Raw genomic sequence first — 26193 nt, 5'->3', positions numbered from 1 at the left:
GACTCCCAAGAAGAAATTACATAGATTAGTCAGTAATGGAAGTTTCTATATTTATAACTGGACATGTTCACTTTTACCATGTGACTGTTAAAGAAATGTAAAATAAATAACTAAAACAAAAAAAAAAAAAGTCATCCTCTGCTTGCTTTTGATGTTTGCCCTCCAACTTGTTCTATGACACACCTTACATTTCATTCAAACAGCGATCAAAGGAGATTGGTGAACTTTAATAGTTTAACAGGTATTTAAGGACACCTGTCAATACTTGACATTTAAAAAAAAAAAAAAAAAAAAAACACTTTACAAGCAGGTATCAAAGATATACAACATATACATACTGCATAGATAGTGAATCTTTCTTAAAAAAGAAAATAATAATGTGGACATGATTTTGCAGGAAAATGTGCTTTAATGTATTTAACAGGATGGTATGATTTTTTTTTTTTAAAGTATAGTATTAATTTACTTTTATTTGGTATTAACCGTGGTTATTGATAATATTGTTGCCATTGTGTCTTGTTTCCATTAGTTATTGTGATTTTGCGTTGCCTTTGTTGAATGTACGCAAATCTTAATTTCCCTTTGGGATTAATAAATATGAATGAGTCTGCAGAGCATTGCACTCACAGTTAGTACATCATGAGTGTAATGTCAGGCTCCTCCTGTAGACACTGCTTAAAGCTCTGTGTCCATATCTCTGTATGGGCTGTCAGATTCAGAGCTGTAGGAAATGTGAATGGACTATGAGCGTGCTGAGCAGCACACTCTCAGTACAATAAAACTACAAGTCTAACTATGAGTCTTTTACTTTATTCATTCACAGATACCCCAGGAAGATGTCACATTTTGCGAAACTTGTCGAGCGGAGCTACGTGCTGACGTCATCACCACCCATTCCCCCGGATGTGCGAGTGGTTTTGTTTTGGTTTGCCGGCAGATGATATTTTTTACTTGGATTTTATGCTATAGGATTTTAGCAATAAAGAAACCTTTTAAATGATAATACATTATTGGAGCCTCATATTTTCTATACACTCCATGGTATTTGGCTGACTAAGATCCCCAGACGTGATTTTTATGCAAGCTGGGTGTTGTGGAAGACCTTCGATGGTTACTAGGGAGCTCCTGGGACAAGGCAAAACATCTGACCCTGCAGAGGGCTATATCTGCAAGCAACCACGACCTCTCTCAGAAAGGAGGTCCACAATTTCTGGAAAGAGTTCCCATTCACAGAGTGGCTATTACAAGAAAATTCCTATTCTTTGTGGTGGATTATCTTGGAACATTTACAGTGTTGGAACTTTTTTCTACATTGTGAGAAGTCACCTGTGGATTCAAGACTTCACTTTCACCTTATAGAGATCCTTACATTCATTTATATATTTCTATGTGGTCACATATATAGTTATTTTTCAATATTTATTATTCACTTATTTAATCACCTTTGGTAACTTGTTGTAGTTCACTTTGAACAAAGCATGACTTTGGTATACACATATTCATTCATAAATGGCTGTGAATGAATGACGCGGCTGTGCGGGCGGGTGGTGTGTTGTGCTAGAACATGTTACACCATACAAGGTGTATCCACTTTCAAAAAGTGAACCTAGTCTAAATCAGACTGCAGACTAAAAAGTTCCAAAAGCAGGTTGCGCCCTTCCATTCTAAATAACTGCCCTTCAATATTTGAGTTGTTGGTAAAATTGTTCAAACAAATGGACCCCACAACCTGTCCCTTATATCTTATGGCTACTGCACACGGTAATTTACATTTACAAGGTATGGGCGTGCTGTGGATTTAAAAAAAAAAAAAAAAAAAAAAAAAAAAAAAAAGTCTACACACCCCTGTAAAAATGCCAGTTTTTTTATGACTTAAATAATAATAATAAAAAATTACCAAGATGAATCACATCTGAATTGTATCCACCTTTAATGTGACCTATAATTTGTACAATTCAATTATAAAAATGAAATTGCTTGCAGGGGGGAAAAAAACTGTCTGCGTATTTGGTGAAAAGAAATGATAGACTAATGAGTATATGTAAGCACAGAAGTGGGCAGTAGCCAGCTCCTGGAGTGAGAGGGCAGGTGCAAGGTGAGTGTTAATGAGGTCAGCTGGTGAACTATTTCCTTTTACTGGATTTAATGTCCTAAATATGAAATTCAGGACAGGGAAGTAATGGAGGAGTTTTCTATGAAGACCCCAGGGGCGGAGGTAAGAGACCTTGTCCTAGAAGACAGAAAAAGCTATTTTCTGCAACAGAGGTGCAATTATGGTATATTGGTACATAGAGGAGCTGGACTTTAAAAGGGGAAAAAAAAAAAGTTAACCACTTGCTGACCAGCCGTAGCCAATATACAGTGGCAGGCCAGCTCTGTTGTGCAATTTGCCGTACCGGTATGGCACTTCGAGTAATAAATACAGCGAGCACGGGCCCACGGGACCAGAGCCAATGCGCATGCCCGGCAGGCCATGATGTCCACCGCCCACCTGCGATCACTCTACAGAGAGGCAGAATGGGGCTCTGTCAATGTAAACAAACAGATCCCTGTCAGGGGAGTACAGAGATAGTCTGTTCCTAGGGATCAAGAACAGCGATCTCACTCTTCTCCCAGTCAGTCCCATCCTGCCCCCAGTTAGAAACACCTCCCTAGGACACACTTAACCCCTTGATTGCCCCCTAGTGTTAACCTCTTCCCTGCCAGTGTCTTCTATAGTAATCAGTGCATTTTTATAGCACTGATCACTGTATAAATGTCAATGGTCCCAAAAAAGTGTCAAGTGTCCGATCTGTCCGCCACATCACAGTCCAGCAAAGAAAAAAAAAGAAAAACGCCATAAATCTTTCCCCTATTCTGTAGACGCTTAACTTTTGTGCAAACCAATCAATATACGCTTATTGCGATTACCAAAAATATGTATTAGAATACATATTGGCTTAAACTGAAGAAGACATTTGTATTTTTGGGATATTATAGCAAAAAAGTAAAAAAATTTTTTTTTTTCAAAATTTTTGTTTTTTGTTTATAACGCAATAAAAACCGCACATAATACCATCAAAATAAAGCTCCGTTTGTGGGAGGACAATTTTGTTTGGGTACAATGTCGCACAACTGTGCAATTGTCAGTTAAAGCGACGCAGTGCCGTATCACGAAAAATGGCCTGGTCATTAACCAGTTCTCGACCGGCAGACACGCTGATGTACGTCGGCAGAATGGCACGGGCAGGCATATTGGCGTACAGGTACTTCCAATCTTTAATGCTGCCCTGCCATTGCGAGTGCGCCGCCGGCGGCACACTCGCGTGCTGGTCAGGACCCCAGTGAGTCCGGCCGCGGGTCCCGCGGACTCGAGCGCCGCGGGCATACCCGCCATCGTCTCACGGGGCGGCTGAATGGAGAAATGCCGTTGTAAACAGCATTTCCCCGTTCTGCCTAGCAACTAGTGATGCTGATCTCTGCTCCATGTGATTAGAACAGAGATCAATGTTCACTAAATGAAAGCCCAGCCCCCCCCCCCCCCCCCAGTTAGTAACACACTCCTAGGAACACTTAACCCCTACACTGGAACCCACTGGTTAACCCCTTCACTGCCAGTGACATTTACACAGGAATCACTGCGTTTATATAGCAGTGATTGCTGTATAAATGATAATGGTCCCAAAAATGTGTCAAAAATGTCCGATGTGTCCGCCATAATGTCTCAGTCACAATAAAAATCGCAGATCGCCGCCATTACTAGTAAAAAAATAAAAAAAAAAAATGTATAAAAATGCCATAAAACTATCCCCCATTTTGTAAATGCTTTAAATCAATAATTGATTTTGCACAAATCAATCGCTTATTGCTATATTTTTTTACCAAAAATATGTAGAATACATATCGGCCTAAACTGAGGGGAAAAAAAAAAGTTTTTTTTTTATATATTTTTTGGGGGATATTTATTATAACAAAAAGTAAAAGAGAATACGTTTTTTTCAAAATGGTTGCTCTATTTTTGTTTATAGCGCAAAAAATAAAAAACATAGGGGTGATCAAATACCACCAAAAGAAAGCTCTATTTGTGGGGGGGGAAAAAAAAAGGATGCCAATTTTGTTTTGCACGGTCATGCGACGTGGCTCCCATTGTCAGTTAAAGCGACGCAGTGCCGAATCGCAAAAAGTGGTCTGGTCTTTGACCAGCAAAATGGTCCGGGGCTGAAGTGGTTAAGGTGGTAAATCCTTCTGGGGCTGAAGTGGTAAACTTAGTCTTTAAAGGAGCTTTAGCAAGTACTGGTTGTGTACTATATGCATGGACACAAATCTTCCATATTCATAATACTGTATGTCTTGGCTGTGGGCTAGGGCGGCAAGATTCTTACTTAAAAGATTCAAAGAATCCTAATTAAAAGTGTGGCTTTTTCTAATTAAAACATCCACCCCCTGCTCTATTTTACAAAAACCTACATCAAGTATGCCAAAAGCATGTGGGAAAATGTGTTATGGTCTGATGAGACAATTTAACTATTTGGCCATAATGCTAAAAAGTATGTTTGGCACAAAACTAGAACTGCGCATCACAAAAAAAAAAAAAAAAAAAAAAAAAAAAAAAAAAAGTCCCCTCAGTGAAGCATGGTGGTGTCAACATTATGCTTTGGTCCTGTCTTTCTTCAGATGGAGCTGTGGCTTTAGTAGAGGTGGAGGAACTTATAAACCGTTTCAAATATGTCAGTTTTGGCACAAAACCTTTTGGCCTCTTCTAAAAAGCTTAAAGGGGCTGTAAAAGCAGAAGGTTTTTTTTTTTTTTATCTCTATGCATTAAGATAAAAAAAAACATTCTGTGTGTAGCAGCCTCCCCAGCAACCTAATTACCTACCTGAGCCCCTTCTCTCTTCAGAGATGTCCACAACTCCCTTGGCCATCCAGGACACTCATGATTGGCTGAGACAGAGCAGTGGCGCCATTGGCTCCCGTGGCTGTCAATCAAGGTCAGCCAGCCAACCATAGGGAGAAAGAGGGTGGGGCCAGGTCGAGGCTCTCTGTCTGAATGGATACACAAAGATGTGACTCGGCTTGGGTGCCCCCTTGTAGCAAGCTGCTGGCTGAGGGGCACACAAGGAAGGGACCCGAGAAGGGGAGGATCTGGACTGCTCTGTGCAAAATCCCTGCAACAGAGCAGGCAAGCATATGGTTTGTTATTTTTATGGGGGGGGACAAAAAAAAAAAAAAAAAAAAAAAAAAAAAAAACACACTAGACTTTACAAATCACTTTAAGATGAAGAGGGATTTCCTTTTTCAGCAGGACAACTCAAAGCATATCTCCAAATCAACAGAAGAATGGCTTCACCTGAAGAGGGCTAAAAGATTTGGAATGGCCCAGCCAAAACCCAGAAATTAATCTAATTAAAAATCTGTGGGCTGACATGAAGACAGTTGTGCACGGACAGTGCCCTTATAATCTACAGATTCGGGTGACTTTTGCAAGGGATAGTAGGCAAAGATTCCCAAGGCAAGATGTGCCATGCTGATAGACTCCTAACCCAATAGACTGTGCTGGTTCACACCAGATGCAGTTCCGTGTGCTTTTTTCTGCACTAAAAATGCATGCAGTGTTTTTCATGTATTCAGATGGCTCTAGTTCACACCAGTGCAGTCAGTTTCTGATGTAGAAAAAAAAAAAAAAAAAGTAGAACATGCTGCATTTTTTCTACACAGAACTGTAATGGAATCTCACAAATTGTATCAAAAACACACTGGAACTGCGTGTGGTGTGAACTGTAAGCAAAACGTATCCGGAGTGCATTCTTTGTGGTATGAACTGACCCTAAAAATGCATGCACAGTGTTTCCATGTATTTCAATTGCTCTAGTTCACACCAGTGCAGTCAGTCCACAGTTTCCAGTGCGTGTGAACTAGAACCAAAAAAAAAAAAAAAAAATGCGCTGAACCGCATCTGGTGTGAACTGGCCCTAAGGTTGTGCATGTTTGTGTAATTTCAAGCGCCCCCCCCCCCCCCCTCCTTAAGGATTTGAGTTTTCTTTGAAATTAATTATAAAAATTATAGGTCAGATTAAGGCTCTATGCACACAAGCGTTTAAGCTAACAAAATGCCAGATTAAAAAAATGCTAGCAATAGCGTTTTTGCAGTAAAAGAAAAAAAAAAAAAAGCTAAAGCATTTCTGCTGGAAAAACGCGCCAAGAAATACTACAAAAACATTTTTTTCTGCTCCTAGAAGCTGAAGCTCAAAAAACATTAATAGCCTAAAGTAATGTGCATGGACACATAGGATAACACTATTTACCTTCTAAGAGCAGAAACAAAAATACTAGTGTGCATAGAGCCTTAGGGTGGGAAAAAATTCAGTAGTGATTTATCGTGGTCCGATTTTTTTTCTCAAAGACCTGTAATTTTTACAGGAGTGTGCATACTTTTTATATTCGCTGTGTACTGTTAATTGTGGTGCCTAGGCATCACAGCTTCATTGTATATTTGTCCACAGAAATGCATTACAGAAAATGCTGTGCAATTTAAATTATGGCTGTGTCCAAAAACCAATAATGTAAATACATGGGGATAGGAACATGGTAGCTGTTATTGTTGGCTTGCATTAAAAGCTGCAAGCTCCAGGGCTGCCACCCTGAACCTGGATTAACCACTTGCTTACTGGGCACTTAAACCCCCCTCAGTCCCAGACCAATTTTCAGCTTTCAGCGCTGATGCACTTTGAATGACAATTGCGCGGGCATACAACACTGTACCCAAATGAAATTTTTATCATTTTTTTCCCACAAATAGAGCTTTCTTTTGGTGGTATTTAGTTACAGCTCGGAGTTTTATTTTTTGCTAAACAAACAAAAAAAGATGCAAAAAATAAAAATAAATAAATCATGTTTTAATAGTTTGTTATAAAATTTTGCAAACGGGTCATTTTTCTCCTTCATTGAAGTGCGCTGATTAGGCGGCACTGATAGGCTGCATTGGTGGGCACTGATGGGCTGCATTGGTGGGCACTGATGGGCTGCACTGGTGGGCACTGATAGGCATAGTTAAGGCGGCACTAATAGGCACAGATAAGGCGGCACCGATGGGCACAGATAAGGCGGCACCGATGGGCACAGATAAGGCGGCACCGATGGGCAAAGATGGGCACAGATAAGATGGCACGGATGGGTGGCACGGATAAGTGGCACGGATGGGCACTGATAGGTACCACAGATAGATGGGACTGATGGGCACTGATAGGTGGCACTGATAGGTGGCTCTGATAGGTGGCACTGCTGGGCGGCACTGGGGTGCAGCACCTTTGAGGCAGATTTTGGGTGGCACTGTGGGTGGCACTGTGGGCACTGCAGGGTGGCACTGTGGGCACTATGGGCACTGCAGGGTGGCACTGACAGGGGGGCACTTACTTTATTTCAGGATGGCACTGCGGGTGGCAGGTGGGCACTGGCAGGGGGCAGGTGTCCGCTTGAATTGTTGGCCGTGATCGGGACTGATGTCCCGAACACGGCCGCCGGCGATCGGCTTTTTTTTTTTCTCCTCGCGCTGTCAGCGCGAGGAGGAATACTAGCCGATTACCGGCTCCGTTTTATCACATGATCAGCTGTCATTGGCTGACAGCTGATCACGTGATAAGGGGTCGGGATCGACCCCTTACACGGATCGGTGATCAGGCGAGTCTCACGGACTCGCCGATCACAGAGCGCGCCGCGCGCGCCCCTCAGGGGGCGCGCAGGCCGCTCGTAACCGGGACGACGTCAATAGACGTAGTCCCGGAAATCTAGGTCCGCGCTAATGCCGTCATTCGGCAATAGCGCGGTACCCAAGTGGTTAACTACCATTGTATGAATACTTGCTCTAGAACAAACAGGAAGCCAGTGAAGTATAAAAAAATCTGAACTCTTAGCCTGTATACTTTTTCCAAGTAAGGGAGACACTAGGAAACAAAGATAAAGGGTTCCAAATGATATTACCTTCTCTGTAGTAAATGAGTTTCAAAAGTAAGGAACATAAACTAACCTTCTCAGCAAAAACTGGATTTCCGGATACCTCCGTTAAATGGACAAATTCCAAGTGCAGGGTTCCAAATTCTGCCAAGATACTGCTGCCTCCAGAAGCCCAGGGCCAATTCCGACCAATCCCACTAAATATCAAGATACAAGATATTGGGTCAGACGAGGGAAAAATTCATAAACAAGCTGTATAATGATTTAAAATAAACATGAATAAAAGTGGAAGTTCAGTCAAAATCTAACTAAGTCGAAACAGATTCCCATATCTTGAAATACAGTACAGCACACAGGCATCTTATTCATACACAATGGGTTACGTGTGAGTGCTCAACCAATGTGGCGCCAAGTGCTTTATGAGTCATGCTTGCATTGATCAGCTTTGCAATGCCTCATGGGACTTGTAGTTCTGCAAAAGCTGGGAGGGTCACAGGTTGCACACCCATGGGTTTATAGGATTGTACATTCAGGTGGATGGGCACTGGCAGAATTGAGGACAAGTGCCCCTGGGGCACCTCACTTATAGCCGTACCCTACTCAATGAGTCCTCAGTTTTGTAACAAGCAATGCAGAGTATGGAGGAGAGTTTAGGAAAGATGGTTTGTGTCCTGTACCCCAAGATTTGGACTGCACAGGTAATAAAAATGTGTTATCTTATTCCTACAGTACAGGGCACAGTTATCTTATTCATACACCATGGGAAATCCCAAAGAAATGTATACAAGTATGGGCAGCAACTAGGCAAACTGTGCCAACAGGCTCTAAAACCCAGGATCAGAATACCGCTGCAGGAAACTTGTGGCCAAAGCCATGTCAGAAGTTTGCACGTCCACCCGCTAAAACTTTTGAAAAAGTATGAACAGAAGACCAAGTGGTGACTTTACAGAGATCTGGTGGAGTGTGCGTGTAAAAGGTCAAAGTGCAGGTTTTTTTTTTACAGCATAACTCTAGCTCTAGCAATTTAATCCCTTATCCAGCATTCAAGGGTAGACTTTGACTTGGGGTGCCCTTGGCAAATAGGGAACCTGTTTATCTGATGATGCACTAGCTTTTAGGTACACATGAATAGCTCTGACTACGTTCAGGCAATGTACAGAGATTTCCTTTGGGTGCTTAGGAGCAGAACACAAGGATGGTAGAACAATGTTCTAACAGATGGAATACTGAAACCACCTTTGAGAAAAAAGGTGGTCTAGGCTGGTGTAATACATCCTTGTCATTGTGAAGCATTAAGAAGAGCTTTTAACAAGAAAAGGCCACTAGTTCAGAAACCCACCTGACAGATGTGATGGCCGCCAGAAAAGGCTATTTGCTTGTATGAATTTCTTAGAGAATATCCTTGATGAGTTCAAATGGTTGTTGAGGCAGAGAAACCAAGTTAAGGTTTCAGAGAAGCATGGTGTGCTGCAAAGGCTTGATTCGTTAGGACCTGGGTTTTAACAGCCATGCCAATAAAGCCATAGATTGAAGCAGGGTGGAATAGTGGGCCACAAGATAATAGATCTGGCCTGACAGGAAGAGGCCAGGGGTCTTCTGCAAGAGGTCAATGTATGTCTGTACCAGAAGAATGCTCAGAGGAGGGGAAGGCATAGATTAGTCTGAACTAAGACCAGGTGAGAACTAAGACATCCAAGGCCAGAGCTAGTGGATCCTTGGTTCTGGATACAAAACATGGGTAGTTTGTTTTATATGAAGGATAAGATATCAACATTCAGAGTCCCCCATTTCTGGCATATCAGATTGAACACATCTGGATGGAGAGACAATTATCCTTTGCTGAGGCAATTCACCTGGCAATTGTCCACTCCTGGGATGTGGACCACATAAATTGCTAAACAGTAAGTTTGTCCACAAGATGATCTGGTATTCATACTTCAAGGCAGTTAGCTCCTAGTGCCTCCATGATGGCCGATACAGTATATGACACTGATGTATTTATTTGCCTGTAGCCAAAAATTGGATATCCCTTTGGAAAAGAGGGTGGGTCCATTGCTGCAGTGACAGCCTGACAACACTCAGCTCCAAGAGGTTGATGGGACGTTTGGCATGTACCCTGCACTGTCAATGATTGGAAGAATCCTCCCCAACCTGACAGACTTGCGTATCTTGTAAGAACCTTTTAATTGTAGACTTTAATTAGTGATCCATGAGGATGAAGAAATTTCTGGTTTAAGCGGCAAAGGAGCATAGGCAGGGAAAGAGCTTGCTTTTTCTATGCTGACAGGATGTTTCGCTGGAGAGTTCTTGAATGGAATTGGTCGTAGGGTAATGCTGTGAAGAAGCCACCCATTAGATCCAGAACTCGCATGATAATCTTACTATGGGATTTCTTTTGGATCTCAGTCGACAAGCATGAACTCTAAGAGAAATAATCTTTTCCGAATGAAAGACTTTTGCCTGTGGTGTATCCAGGACAAGACCTATATACTCCGAGCACATGGAAGGCTGGAAAGCAAATTTTTTTTTATTTTTTTTTAAAGTTGATCACCCAGCGAAACGTCTAAAGCAGCTGAACTTGCCTTTTGGCAATAGATCAAAACGGTAGACTAGATAGCTTGTCACCTGGATGCCCTGAGAAGGGCAAGAAATGGTAAGATCTTTGTTAACACTCCAGGAACACATGACAGGCCAAAGGGCAATGTGACAAACTGAAAGTGGTTGACTGGCAGTTGAAACTGCTGAGGTACGTAAATGGGAACACGTAGATAGGAATTTTGTAGATCTACAGATGCCATGTGTATCAGAGGCAACTACTGACCTTGCTGATTTCTTTCAAAATTTTGGAATGTGGGAATAATTTGTTGAGGGATTTTAAGTCAAGGATAGGATGGATACCTTTGCTGGGCTTTGGTACCATGAACAGGTTTGAGTAGAACCCCTTGAAGACAATAAAAGGTGCGTCTGTAAATCTGCCTGTTCTTGAACAGTTTTTGTATCTATCATTAACAAAAGCAGGGGGATGCGTTGGCTGCTATCATAATAGCTGTGAATCTGTCAGCACTGGTGGGGCTGCGTGATCTACCAAAAGGAGATTAATCATGCAGCCCTGCAAGCATGGACAGATCCACCACTATTGAAAAGGCAGTAATGAAGAACTGTGGATGAAGATTTTATGTTCCGGCCAGCTGCTACTAGTGATCAAGGAATCTTCCAGGCAACGCCACAGACTTCTATAGCAGCAGCAGCTGGGTTTGTTCAGGGCAACATTAAGATAAGATATTGGAACGGGAGGCAAACACCCTGAGGAAACTCACACAACTTATCTAAGTGTCACTGTGAGCTGGCTGCCTTCTTCAAACCCAGCAGATACTGCTACTATATAAAAGTCTGAAGAGTCGCCTGAAAGTATTAGTCTTCCCTGTGCCTCCATACCCTCCCTGTCGGAGTGCACAAGTGTTACTTGCAGCTAGTAAGAACAAGTAGTGGCAGCAACAGAATATGTGGGGTTGTCATTCCCTGTGTGTTCCCTCCCTCCAGCTGGCTCTATAGGGGGTTGCAGGTGCAGTAAGATGAACAGGTCCTGTCAGAGGATCAGAGGAAAGGGCGGGATTGTCTCAAGTGAGTAATCTGAGCAAATATATCCAGCAGACAGCTCTGTCTGAGCTGAAGGGCTGTGTGATCCATCTGCCACCTGACAACTCTGTCTAGTGCCAATTCATCGGCTGCTAGTAACTTTCAAGGCCCCCACACTCAGTGGTAAACAAGTCACCATTGCCAGGGCTGTGCAAACCACCAAATGGAACACACAGCCCACAGCTTAGACCAGTGTTTCCCAATGCCAGTCCTCAAGGCGCCTCAACAGGTCACGCTTTCAGGCTTTCCATTATTTTGCACAGGTGATTTGATCAGTTTCACTGCCTTAGTAATTAACACTGCTGTTTCATCTGAGGGAAATCCTGAAAACATGACCTGTCTTGAGGGAGGATTGGCATTGAGAAACACTGGCTTAGACTGATCAGGATTTTAAAGCTGGGTCTTGTAAAAAAAAAAAAAAATTAGAAAAATGTGGGATGAAGGAAGTGAAATAAGATAAATGATTTTTTTTTTTTTTTACATTTGCTATCGAGGGATTACTAGAGATCTGTGACATGAGAAAAGGAGCAAAAGGACCTTACAACAGTCTTTATGTATGGGCACTGTTAGATGGGACAACAAGTGTCACTTTAAGAAAAGGGCAACATAGTCATCAGTCATTTATGACTTAAGAAATGGATACTGGCTATCTTGGACCAATCCAAAATAAAAAAAACATTGGTAATGTATAAGCTTGTCTTGCATGTTTGTCAAATCTGCCTCACCCCCTTCTCTGTATACATAACACCCCCCCCCCCCCCCCACACTTTCCAACCTTAGTTTCTGGCATCTGCAACAGCTAGTCCAGTGCATCTTCCCACCACACTACCCCCTCCCTTTCTTCAATATTTCCTACTATGAGCATATCCTCTCTGATGAATATTCTCTTGTTTCATCATGGTGCCCTGCCTCAGCAGACAAATGTGCCTCCCCTTTATGTAAAGTGTGTCCTGCCATCTGCCCATTGTTTCTCTCTGCGTGTGTGCTGACCATCTCTGTTGGATACAACCTCACCAATTTTCCTATATAAATTCACACCTTCCCTACATCCATGGGTTGATCCCTAGGAGCACCATCAAATCTATCATAACCCAATGGAAAGAAGATGGCACAACAGTAAACCTGCCAAGAGACGGCTGCACACCAAAACTCACGGACCGGGCAAGGAGGGCATTAATCAGAGGCAACACAGAGACCTAAGCTAACCCTGGAGAAGCTGCAGACTTCCACAGCAGAGACTGGAGTATCTGTACATAGGATGACAATAAGCCATACGCTCCACAGAGTTGGTCTTTATGGCAGAGTGGCCAGAAGAAAGCCATTACTTTCAGCAAAAAATAAAAATGGCACGTTTTGAGTTTGCGAAAAGGCACGTGGGAGACTCCCAAAATATATGGAGGAAGGTGCTCTGGTCTGAGGAGACTAAAATTTAACTTTTTGGCCAAAGGATTTGCGATGTCTGGCACAAACCCAAACATCACATCACCCAAAGAACACCATCCCCACAATGAAACATGGTGGTGGCAGCATCATGCTGTGGAGATGTTTTTCAGCAGTCGGGACTGGGAAACTCGTCAGAGTTGAGGGAGAGATGGATGGTGCTAAATACAGGGATATTCTTGAACAAAAACCTGTACCACTGTGTGATTTGAGTCTAGGATGGAGGTTCACCTTCCAGCAGGACAAAGACCCCAAACACCGCTAAAGCAACACTTGGAGTGGTTTAAAGTGGTTGTATAGTCAAAATTTTAACTTTTATCTACAGGTAAGCCTATAATAAGGCTTACCCGTAGGTATAAAAAAAAAAAAACCTCCTAAACCTATACGGTTTAGGAGATATCCCCCCTGCAATGAGCCACTGACTGCAGCATTGCATGCGCCCAGGGGATTCTCGCCTGAAAGCCCGACAGACAGACCTTGCCAGAAAGAAGTCTCCTGTGCGAATGCGTGGGAGTGACGGCATCCACTCATAGCGCTGGAGCCGCGATACTGAGGACATGCCAAGGCACCATGTCAGCTACCTCGGCATGGACCAGGCGAGATACCGACGCCTCGTTCTAAGGTAAGTATTCCATAATGAGCTAGTATGCGGTCCATACTAGCTCATTATGCCTTTTGCCTTACAAGTGGAAGGGGAAACATGTAAATGTTTTGGAATGGCCTAGTCAAAGCCCAGACCTCAAGTCAATAGAAAATCTGTGGTCAGACTTAAAGATTGCTGTTCACAAGCGCAAACCATCCAACTTGAAGGCGCTGGAGCAGTTTTTCAAGGAGGAATTGGCAAAAATCGCAGTAGTAAGATGTGGCAAGCTCATAGAGACTTATCCAAAGCGACTTGGAGCTGTGATGGCCACAAAAGGTGGCTCTACAAAGTACCGACTTCAGGGGGTTGATTAGTTGTGCACATTGACTTTTTCTGTTATTTTGTCCTATTTTTTGTTTGCTGCACAAAAAATATAAATATAAATATAAATATATATATATATATATATATATATATATATATATATATATATATATATATATATATATATATGTTATATCTTAAAAGTTGTGGGCATGTTCTGTAAATTAAATGATGCAAATCCTCAAACAATCCATGTTAATTCCAGGTTCTGAGGCAACAAAACATGAAAAATGCCAAGGGGGAGAATACTTTTGCAAGGCTCTGTAAACAGATACATCCTACTGGTGAGTTTTTGCTGTGAAAAACACACTTGCTGCCTGGATTACCAGATAACAATGGAAGAAAGAAGCCATCACATCTAAGAATTGGTAAGCTGCAATATAAGAAATGTTTTCTTTGGGATCTAATACGGCTTCAATTCAGAAACCCCCACATCCCTGTTAGTAGCAAAGAATGATAATTTTTGCGTACGGTAATAATTTTCAAACATTAAATTTTTTTATGCAAGTAGCGGCACATCTGCACCAAGCTACACCCGTTCATGTCTATGGGTGGCTGTATGCAGCACTAAGGGCTCCTGGGCACCAAAATTATACCTGTGTTTACGCTTTAAACAGGAGAGTACACAAGCCAAGTTTTTCCTATAAGAATCACATGAAATTAAAGGTCCTGGTAACCTTTGTTTTTTCACCTTAATGAATCCTATGCATTAACGTGAAAAAACACCTGCCAGTGACCGACCCCCTAGGGCACCCCCCACCCCGTTTTACTTACCCGAGTCCTGGAATTTGATCTGGCGGGGAGTCTCTCTCTGCCTGGGGTTCTCGGCTCTTGATTGGATAGATTGATAGCAGCGCAGCCATTGGCTCCTGCTGTCAAACAAATCCAATGACGTGGGGTAGAGACACCATTCAGTGGCTATGGCCGCTGAATGCTGGACTTGGGAGCGTGCCAGGAAGGTAACCCCCTTGGAAGAGGGGGTGATCTGATGTGGGGAGGAGCTGCGAGAATTGCCGTGGGACCCCAGAAGACTAGGTTCGGGGCCCCTCTATACAAAACGAGCTGCACAGTGGAGGCGATTATGATATGTTTGTTATATATTAAAAAAAAAAAAAAAACCTTACAATCACTCAAAAGATATCACAGTATACTGATAAAACGGTCATCCTTTATTTACTCAGAATACAAACCTATTATATCAGGCCAGCATCTACTTTCTAGAACATGCTCGCCTAAAAGTGCCACAATTATGCAACTACACGTGCTTAAGCTTCGCCTCAGAATAGCATGCTGTGAGAATATTAGCACTTTAATCTACTGCAGCCAGGAGGATACATTAACGTCTCCCTCTGTACTCAGACTATGCATGCAGCTGCAAAATTGAAAGGTGACTGCGTAGGACTAACCTGTGCAGTGTGTACAGTTGAAAACCTTAACATTACTGCTTAAAGCAGTAATAAACCTGCTGAATTTTTTTTTCCTATACCTGTAAGGGAAAAGGCATAACGAGCTAGTATGCACCGAATACTAGCTTATTATGAAATACTTACCTTAGAATGAGACGTCGATATTTTTTGGCCAGAATTGTAATTTAGTCTGGGCATTAAAATCAATAAACGCTCAAACGCAAAACACGCATAGCACTTAGGGTGCGTCTATGCACATTTATACACATTTGGCCTTTATGCCCTAAAGCTCCCCTCCCAATTGTTCAGGAGAAGAGCTTTGATTGCTTCTAAACTACTCAAAGCTTGTGTGTGCATGGACACATAGGCTTTTCTTAACCCCTTTGCACCTAAGGGTAAAACAAATCTTAATGCCCATAAGCAGCTTTGACACGTGTTCGTAAAACTGTACATATCACTACTTTGTGCATCCAGGTAGATTATACCGCATTTTTTTTTCTCAGGACAAATTGGGCTTTTATGAGGCGGCAATGATGGGTACCGATAGGCTAAATTGGTGGGCACTGACAAGGCGGCACTTAATTGTAATCCGGGCACTGATGATCAGTGCCCCGATTACATCCCTAGATGTCCCCCTGTGAGGAGATGCCGCTGATCTCCTTTCCTCACACTCTAGCAGTGTGAGGAGAGAAACGCAGATTACCAGCATCTTCGTGTTTACATGTTACTGGCTGGACACAGCCAATCACATGGTTAAAGAGCCATGGATGTGGCCATTTACTGAGATCGGGGTTGCCCCATGTCCTAGCAACAGTCATATGACAGCGTCCCAGAACGAGAGCCACACCACATCATTTGACAGTGGGTGGGCGGCAACTTAAAAAAAAATTATATTAACCCTGACCTTTGACTTTTTTATGATGCATCCCTCTCCTCCATTAACAAAGAGAAACCATGGGGGAGGGCTTCACAGTGACTGATCATTGATAGTCAGAGGCTATCATATGGACCAGGTGACCTGGAATAGGGAGTTCTGGGTCCTGATCATTTGTACTAGGCCTTGGGGTCACAAAGGGACATATGCAAATATGCAACCCCTCTACGTATGTTTGGTGTGAATGGGGGTTCAGGGGCTTAGGCAAAAAATGCTTAAAGCCCCAAAAACATCAGTTTAGGAACAGAAGCGTGCATGAAAAACTTTAGTGAGTCAACCCGGAAAGAAAAATAAAATAAAAATTATGTTTGGTCTTTAGCTCACATAAAAAAAAAAAAAAATCCCAAAACTTGTACATGTATCACTTTGGTAATAACAAAATTATTGTTGAATTGCAAGGTTCATAATAAAATTGTACTTTAAGAATTTCAATTTGCCAGTTTTCAGTAAGTTTTAAAGTGGTTGTAATGACTAAAGGGTTTTTGCATTAAGGTTAAAAAAAAAAAATTAAATAAAAAAAATTGGGCTGCAGCTCCCCTCCTCTCCAAGCCCAATCTTGGTCCAGCACTGTGACAGAGCAGTGTCGCTGCTCTTTCCCTTGTCATTGGACCCTATACAAGTACCCCCCCAGGATGTGGCTTGCTGGGTGGGTACCCAAAAGGGGGCGGTGCCAGTACTGGCGAGGGAAGGAGGATTGGGGCTGCTCTGTGCAAAAGCATTGCATATAGCAGGTAATTATAACAAATTTTAGCAAATTTTAGCATTTTAGCAAAACAAACATTGAACCTCTAATATCAATTTAAATTCTGCTCACCACATGCTTGCTAAAATATTTTCACAAAGGTTCAACGGCTTTGTAGGATAAGAGAATGAGAGCTCAGTTGCAGTGTTTTTGCCTTGGTTCCGCTCCTTTAAACTCATTCTTACAGAAATGGGAAACAGGCCAATTTAAATCACATACAACATTCAGAATAGCTTATTACTTAGCACTGGTTGCTCTGAATACTGTTTATGTATTCCGAAAGATCTCTAAACACCTTAAATGATATTTTTCAGCCTTGCAGCCAAAACCAAACTACATAATGAGAAGTACCTTGGATGATAATGTTTAAACACACCAGAGAAGGTAGAGGTACAGAGTACAGACTCAGGCAGGAAACATTTCAAATAAAGCAAAGCAAAAACCAAATAGAAACAGTCCTAACAAAATCATGGTTAGGACTGTTTTCAATTTTCTTGACTTTGCACCAATACATGCGTGTTTTTTTTTTTTTCCTTTTCCCTTTACAAAAAAATCCTAACCTAGCACTGTTGCCAATGGTGAAATCTAATGACTTCAAAGGAAAAGCCAGGTTAAACTGAAATATTAAGCTACATCACAGTAAATAGATGTACATTTTAACAAACCCTTGGTAACCATTTTGTAAAGCGAAATTAAAAAGGCAAAAAAACAAATATATGTCACATGGTACACGCATACCAGCTTTGTGGATTTTCAGCTCCGATCCTCCTCTTCTTGGGTCCCCAGCACTCCTGGCTCCTCCTCTTCCCATGGGGGCACTCATGTATGCTCGCTCCCAAGCCCCGCTCTGTGTCCAAAAAACCCAGCCCCTCCTCACTGACTGATTGACCAGTGTATTACTGGATTTTAGTCACTTAAAGCAGTAGTAAACCCCTCTTGGTTATTTTAACCTACTGGTAAGACTATAATAAGGCTTACCTGTAGGTAAAATAAAAATGTACTAAACGTGCACAGTTGAGGAGATATAACTGTCTGCATGCAGATTGAATGTCACTGATGCTTGTGCTCTGAAGGTCCGCCACACCTTGCAGGACCATCAGAGCTTCGTGCAGAAACGAGGGCTCCCGCATGCATGCAGGGTAAACTTGAAAGACAGACGGGAGTGGGACATGTTCGCCCTCTCAACGGTCACTGTACAGCGCCGGGGAGGGCTTTGTTCCAAGGTGAGCATTTCATAATGTGCTAGTATGCAATGCACTTTTAAATCCCTCCATGCACATTGATCAGACAAGAGGGGATTTAATTTATAGAACATAAAACATTCTGAGCTAAATACAAAAGCAGCGGTCAAAAAAAAAAAAAAAAAAAAAAAGTGTATATGTAGTCTTCAATAGAACAAAATGATAAATTGCATATAGTTACATAGTAGGTGAGATTGGAAAAAAGACACAAGTTCAACCTATGAATTAGACCAACTCATAGTAACCAATAACGTCCACGTTCGTAGAATGAATTGTAACATTAGGAGTGAAATTAACTGGTTGCAATTAGCAGACGACATTCAAAGCGTTCACATCCAAAACAAAAATGGTATATCCCAGTGAGCTGTAACAATCCAATGATGAAAGGATATGGAGATCCAGGTGAGAGGAGAAAACTCCCACCACATGGCAGCACCTCACTGTATGCAAGAGGACAATGCACATTTGTGTTACGCTCCTTTGTTCATGGCTGGTTACATAGTTGGTAAGGTTGGATGAAGACACCGGTCCATCCAGTTCAACCTGGGAATATGCGATTACGGTTTTCCATTTTCCTGTACATTGTGTTAACCAAGAAACTTTTTTTTTTTTTTTTTTAACTGGTGTACATTCTCAGCTGAGGAAGGGAGTTCCACATCTTTACCACCCTTAACAGTAAAGAACCCCTCACGCCGCTTTAAAGTTGGTACAGGAATATTTTTTTGGGGAAAACATAGAACTGGTGGGAAGCTTTCCATGAAGCTCCAGTTTTGTTTTTGACAACACAAGCAGATTAGGCGCTAAAAAGACCATCTCTCCATCATAGTGTCATGTGACAGCTGAAGCATAAAAGTTTGTAATGGGTACAAAATAAATAAAACAGCAGGGCAGCCACAAAGTATCCACAGGGTTCATGGGGAAAAAAATATTATACACACCCAAACCACTGCCAGGTGCTCATGTTATAATACACAAGAATGTGAACTGTCCATGGGCCATGTGTATGGAGATGATGATGACGATAGGAAGTCTAGCCCAGTATCATCAGTAGCTGGAAGGCAGATAAAATACACGTTTGGTCCTGGCAACCAGTTTCACTTCCGGTTTGCTCAGCTTCCTGTTGGTGGATCAGCTGATCCCTGTGTCCCAGCCATACCATTTCTGGTGACTTAGGCTTACCCACTTTTCGGCCGCAGAGGGCATCTTTCCCACATAGGATCTGCCCTTCATACAGATCTCTCTGTAAATGCAGGTTCCCCTCAGAAGGGTCCTCCGGCAAACCTCTACTACTGCAGGTCAGGGTTGGATCCACCTCTGGCAATGCTGTCCCACATTCAGCTCTGGCTTGCTGTTTTTAGTGTTTCATTGTTGAAATGAACTGCATTTTGTCTGACATACGGCTACTGATGTTACTGGGCCATGGACTTCCAGGCACCTGGCGGTGGTTTGGTTGTGTATAATCCAGTTTTGTTTTGCCTGTCCAAAGGACATTTTCCCCAGAAGCATTGTGGCCTGTCAATACATACTTTAACAAATTCCTGTGTGGCCTTTTTAGGTTTTCTATCAACAGTGAGGTGCTCCTGAGCCTTCCACCTTTGAATCCACTATCACGTAAAAGATGAATGGTATGCTGAGACCAGGGTGGATAAAAATCAATGATAAAAAAATAAAAATAAAATGCTTTTGGAGTAATCCATCTAAAAAGATAGTTTTCTATTTAGGATACATTAATCATTTAGTTTAGTCAGCATGAAGTGCAACATGAGGCAGTATATTCTGCAATATTGACAATTTTGGTAAACTCATACAATGAATCCAAGCTCCGCAAGCTGAGATAACATGCACTGGCAAAGCGATCGTTTTAATAAAAGAATTTGAGTAGTTCTCTAACTATGTGTGATTAACCTAAAATAGGTTTCGATATTGCTGTTTTACCAACTCAACAGCTTATTATTCTGAATAGGAAACCTTAATTTTGTTTGCAAATATTAAAGATTCTAACTACCAGCAAGAATTGTCCTTACATTTAAAGAGCACCTTTCATTTTAGATCCATCATGGCAGTGCCTGTTAGCAGGTATCCACGTACCTGCTGCCACCACATCCTTCACCTTGTTGTGTCACTGCCACGTCACCAGCCGTCCCATTAAAGTGAATGGGACTGTCTGTGAGTCAACAGCGGATAAGAGGAGCAGCCGCTGTTGGACAGAGTACTAGTAGATTTAAAATTGACTTGATTTAAATCAAATCCACCCTGTATAAGACACTGATGTACCTTGACCTTGGAGTTCAGCATTCAGCATACATCACTTTGGAAATGTTCCTTAGCTCTTTTGTCTACCATACACACTATCCTTCTGTTCAATTTGGAGTAGATTTTCTTCTTGTGGTCATGTCTGGGGAGGTTAACTACACTCATGGACCTTAAAAACGTTGTAACTATCGGTATAACGAGAACATCAAAAGATTCTCATACAGCCTTTATCTTTGGTATCCTAGTCTATAATTAACTCCCCGCCTGTTTAAACCCTGAAAGTGCTAATTCACCACAGTGCAACCACCTGTTTTGCATGTGGCTGTGGCTCAACCTCGCCCTATTCCCTTAAAGGCTAACTTCACCTTTAGAACATGCTACACCTGTTTTTAGGGTGAAACATATAACATGTTGCACCCTGCACAACTGATTCTCTCCCCCCCCCCCCCCCCCGTGAAAGCAGGCAGGGGATTTTCTCCCTACACCCGCTGTCACAATTTGAAAACAGCGCAGCCGTGCAAGGCTCTGGTAGTTCATTGATTTTTCCTGCTCTCAGGTGACTGCCTGCCTGTACAATGTACAGGAAAACCGCTACCTTGAGAGTCTGCATGAGCCTGAGACGGCACCCTCGATTGCAGGTACAATGTTTTGCAGGCTACTTTATATAAATAAATGCACACGGTTTTGCCTGCAATAAAAGGTGCATTACCCCTTTTAAAAACCATTAACCTGCCAAATGCAATGTGCTGTTTAATCTTTGCTCTCTCCTGCAAAGTGTAGGCAGCTATTGGAGATAGAATAGCAGAATCCTTCCACCAGCAATTACTCCTGTCAGTGAGGCACAGAAAATAAAGCAACCAAAGCTCTCATTGTACCCCCCCCCCCATATACTAACAGCTCCCAGGGCATGTGCCCTTTCAGCCTCCCTTGCCCCAACCCCAAATAAAGCTATACAGGAGATAAGTTTTGTTTTCCAGAACTTTCAAAGTGACAATACACTGCTTTTTGTTTACACTTTCTTAAATTATAGGAATTTTGTCATCTCTGCTGCTATGATTAAACATGTTCGTAAATAAAGTGACACTGCTGCCAGCTAGCTCAGACACTATAGTTGTAGGACCATCTGAGCCACAGTGCTCAAGCTGCAGATAATTACCAGAGGCCAGTTAGAGCGGCTGGGAAAATGAGCTGCCCTAGAGCATCAAGCAGCCCATGTCTGCATTGGTATGGTTATAAATAGATAGACCCTGGAGTGTTTCCTATTGCCAGTTTGTCTGAGTACATATCAAAGCTCCGTATTTTATCCATGCTTTGCCTTGAGAGTGGCGTCTGTAGAAAACACAGATATGAGTAGCCCTTTCCTGAAAGAGTTTAATCAACTGAAGTTTGTTCACAGCTGTCTACTGTACTTTACAACTGACCTTGTAAAGAAAAATACTCTTCTGCTGTGTTTACTAATCATTTTGAATATCACTTCTGCATGTGATATTGGTGTGTACAACTCTTATTCGTAAGGAAAGAATAAACATTTTGAAAACACCAAGTGTGAATTCCAGAATAGTCACAGGAACCTAATAAATTAGAGCAACATACATTTTAAGGCTTTTTCTTTGGCGGACCATGCCATGGTTTTATTTCTGCCAGTACTTAGCATACGTCTTGCAATCCCAATTCCAGTCTTTTAGATGTCTCTTGTCCATCGTCAATTACAATCTTTACCTACTGCCTTATGCCACTGCATGAATGGTTAATCACAAACGTCAACAACCTGCAGAGTGAGTTTTCTCTCTATGCACATGAGCAGGATTCTCTGGTTGAAATGCTGGTCAGCTGAATTCCCAGGCAAAAACCTATGTTAGACTTACCGGTAATGGTATTTCTACAAATCTTCCAGGACGGCACACCTGAGAGATGAGGGCTCCTCCCTACAGGAAACACAATCACTTGACAGCTTTGTTACAAGTCCTCACCCTTCTCCTTAATCCTCAGTATGTAATGAAGTAATACTGAACTGATTCTCAAGGAGCATTGCTCTACATAGGTACTTACCACCTAGCGTTTAGCTCATCTTTCCCTCCAAATAGGGCGGGAAGTAGGCTTGCCACCCTGGAAGGTTCGTAGAAATACCGTTACCGGTAGGTCTAACGTAGGTTTTCTCTTATCACCTTCCAGGACGGCACACCTGAGAGGATAATCAAGTAAACACTGGCCTACCTTCAGGGTGGGACCACAGCTTGTAGGACTTTGCGACCGAAAGCCAAGTCTTGCTGTGACAACACTTCTACACGGTAGTGCTTAAGGAACGTATCCTACTGGACCAGGTGGCCGCACTGCGGATTTGTTCCCATGAGGCCCCTGCTTTCTCAGCCCAGGATGTTGCTAGTGACCTGGTTGAAGGAGCTTTAACCTTTGCTAGTGCTGGAACTCCAGAACTCTCATATGCTACAGAGATAGCTTCTCTGATCCATCTAGAAACTGAGGCTTTTGAAGCCTGATGCCCCTTCCTAGATCCAGCGTATAGAACTAGCAGGTGACTGGACCTCCTAAAACTTTGTTCTCTCTAGATAGGTAAGGGGACATCTAGACAATGAAATTTCTTTTCTCTTTCTTGGTTTATCACAGGAGGACGGCAATATTATGTCTTGCGTCCTATGAAATAAAGATGCTACCTTTGGTAGATATAGGGGGTCTGCCCTAAGGGTGACCCTATCTGTCTGTACCAACAAGGGTTCCTTCACGGACAGCCCTTGGAGATCCCTGACTCTCTTGGCTGTAGTAACTGCTAACAAAAATGATAATTTTAAGGTTAGAAACTTAAAGGGAACCTCTTCTATAGGTTCAAAAGGGTGTTTAGATAACGCCTCTAATACCCTTGTTAGGTCCCATGGAGGGAAAACTACTTTTGGCGACAGGGGAAATCCTTTTCCTGCCCAATAGAAAACGTTTGATGAGGTTTTCATTTGCCAACCTTATATCGAGGTAGACCGAGAGGGCCGCTATCTGAACCCAAAAGGGTGCTGACCGCTAGGCCTAAGTCTACTCCAACTTGGAGAAACTCCAGGATAACTGGAACAGCAGTGGAGGTTATCTGCCTTTCTTTACTCCATGAACAGAAGGTCTTTCACACTTTAGAGTAACTCTTTTTAGCCACTGGTTTTCTACTCAGGAGGAGGGTATTTATTACTCTCTCTGAGAAGCCCTTGCTCTTTAGGATCTGGCGCTCACTAACCAGGCCATTAGCTGGAAAAATTCCGGCCTTGGGTGTAGTACTGGGCCTTGCCCGAGGTGGTTTGGCCTGGTCGGGAGCTTCAGTGGCTCTGCCATCGAACTTAGGTTTGGAAACCAAGCTCTCCTTGGCCACCAGGGTGCTATCAGGAGGAGCTGGCCGGGGGGCTGGCTGAGTTTCTGAAGAACTTGTGGGATCAGTGCTAGAAGTGGGAAGGCGCAAGCCAGTTTGTAATGCCAGGTTTGAGTCAGAGCGAACCCTTCCGACTCCTCTTTGGAAATAGAGAAATATCTTTTTACCTTCCTGTTTTGTCGATTGGCGAACAGGTCCATTTCTGGATTCCCAAAGTGCTGTACCAGGGCCTGAAACACCTCGTGGTTCAGTTCCCATTCCCCTTGTCTTATCGGCTGGCGGCTTAGAAAGTCTGCCTCCAAATTGCTTGTTCCTTTTAGGTGGATAGCTGAAATGGAGAAAACCTTTCCTTTCCGCCCATTCCAGGATCTGTTTGGGCAGCTCCAACAGGAGACTGGATCTGGTGTCTCCCTGGTGATTCAAGTAGGCTACAACAGCGGCCTTGTTGGAGCTCACTTGCACCTCCTTGCCCCTGATGCTCTTTTGAAAGGCTTTTAGGGCTTCCCCCACTGTTTTGAGCTCCCTGTAGTTGGATGACATCAGACTTGGTGAGCTGTTCCATCGGCCTTGGGCTTTCTCTTTCCCCAGGTGGGCTCCCCACCCCCAGGAACTGGCATTAGTGGTAACTTTTACCCGATTCCACTGAGCCCAGGGCCTGCCCCCCTTTAGGTTTTTGGGGGGTGTCCACCACTCCAGAGAAGACAGGACCTGAGGAGTTAGTAATATCTCCTGATCCAAGGATACCTCCTTGTCCCATGAAGACAGAAGGAAGAAATGAAGGTCTCTTGAGTGGAGCTGTGACCAGACTAAGGCTGGTATACTTGCCAACATCAGACCTAGGGTTCTTAACACCTCCCTTCTGGAGCGTGACAGGGTTTTTATCAAATCCCCCACTGAGGAAGCTAATTTTGCCACCTTGTCCTCTGGCAAGAAAAGCTTCTGCAGCCTGGTGTCCACCCTGTAACCAAGACAAGTCTTGACCTGTTCTGGTTTGAGAGGGGATTTTTCCATGTTGATTACCCAGCCCAGGTTTCTTAGAACCAACATAGCTTTGTTGGTGTCTGACCTGACCCGAGTGGCTGAAGGCCCGGAAATCAGTAAATCGTCCAGGTATGGAATTAGGGAAATACCCTGGAGATGCAAGAAGGCTATTGCTTCGGCTAGGATTTTTGTAAAAATCCTTGGGCTGGCTGTTAACCCAAATGGAAGGGCCACAAACTGTCAGTGAAAAATCTCTCTTCCGCCTGCGAACCTCAGGAATGCCTGATGATCCACATGAATTGGAACATGCAGGAAGGCATCCCTGAGGTCGAGACGTCATGAAGGCCTCCTTCAGGAGGTTCTTTTGTATGGAGTAGATACTCTCCGTAGTAAACCTTTTGTATTCCAGAAACCTGTTCAGGGTTTTTAAGTTTACTATCAGCTGATACTTTCCTGACGGCTTGCAAGCGACAAATACGTGGGAGTAGAATCCCTGGTATTGTTGTTCCTTTGGTACTGGCACCACCACTCGCTGTTCCACCAATTCCTGGATACCCTCCGGGAGGGCAGCTCTTTTCAGGACATCCCTGGGGGGATGCGTTAGGGTAATCATATGGGGGGGGGGGTTTGCCGAAAAAACTCCAAGTGATAACCTTCTCGCAGGGTCTGGCAGACGTAACTGCTGTCCGAGATTTTTTCCCCACACAAAGTGAGACAGCCGTCCCCCTACCCTGACCTTTGTGTCTCATTTGGTTTCTTTGGTGCCAACCTTTGGGGGAAGGAAACAATGCACTGTTCCTGTTTTCCCCTACCATAGCCCCACCTCTTATTGGGCTACTTTTTGGCTCTATGCTGTGGTTGTCCCAGGGGGCCTCGAAAAATTCTTCTAAATTTTTCTCTTTCTTGGCCTTTGTTGGGAATTTTTTACCCTTTTCCGAAGACCTGGACAGAACATCGTCCAAGCCCTGACCAAACAGCAAAGAACCCTGAAAAGGAAGGCCACACAGTCTACCCTTTGATGTGACATCTCCTTCCCCCAGCCTTAATCCAAACAGCTCTCCTAGCTGAGTTGATTAATGTGGCCGTTTTAGCCGAGGCTCTTGCAGGCTCAACTGCAGCATCTGCAAGGTAAGCTGCAGTTTTTCCCATCACTGATAGGGAGTCAAGGACGTCACCCGTTTTGGGTTCCTGGGCTAGGTGTTTTGTCAATTTCTCTACCCAGAAATCTGCATTCCTAGCGACGCAGGCTGCTGCTAATGCTGGATCCATGGCCGATGTATTAGTGTCCCAAGCTTTTCTGAGAAGGGAT

At 43.1% G+C, this 26193-nt stretch overlaps 1 protein-coding gene across 1 annotated transcript in view; it reads right to left on the bottom strand.

Annotated features, from left to right (window-relative positions):
* MAN1A1 (mannosidase alpha class 1A member 1) overlaps positions 1-26193 on the bottom strand; it is a 270883-nt gene that overhangs the window by 63811 nt on the left and 180879 nt on the right. Inside the window, exon 6 of the mRNA XM_077487030.1 lies at positions 8000-8123. Coding sequence (XP_077343156.1) covers positions 8000-8123 — 124 coding nt within the window. The remainder of the gene's footprint in view (positions 1-7999; positions 8124-26193) is intronic.

The sequence above is a fragment of the Lithobates pipiens genome, unplaced genomic scaffold (assembly GCF_037356315.1).
Source record: "Lithobates pipiens isolate NorthernLeopardFrog02 unplaced genomic scaffold, aLitPip1_a1.2 Scaffold_18, whole genome shotgun sequence".
Classification (NCBI taxonomy): domain Eukaryota; kingdom Metazoa; phylum Chordata; class Amphibia; order Anura; family Ranidae; genus Lithobates; species Lithobates pipiens.
The sequence above is the reverse complement of the archived record's forward strand: the minus strand, read 5'-3'. Positions and strand labels throughout refer to the sequence as shown.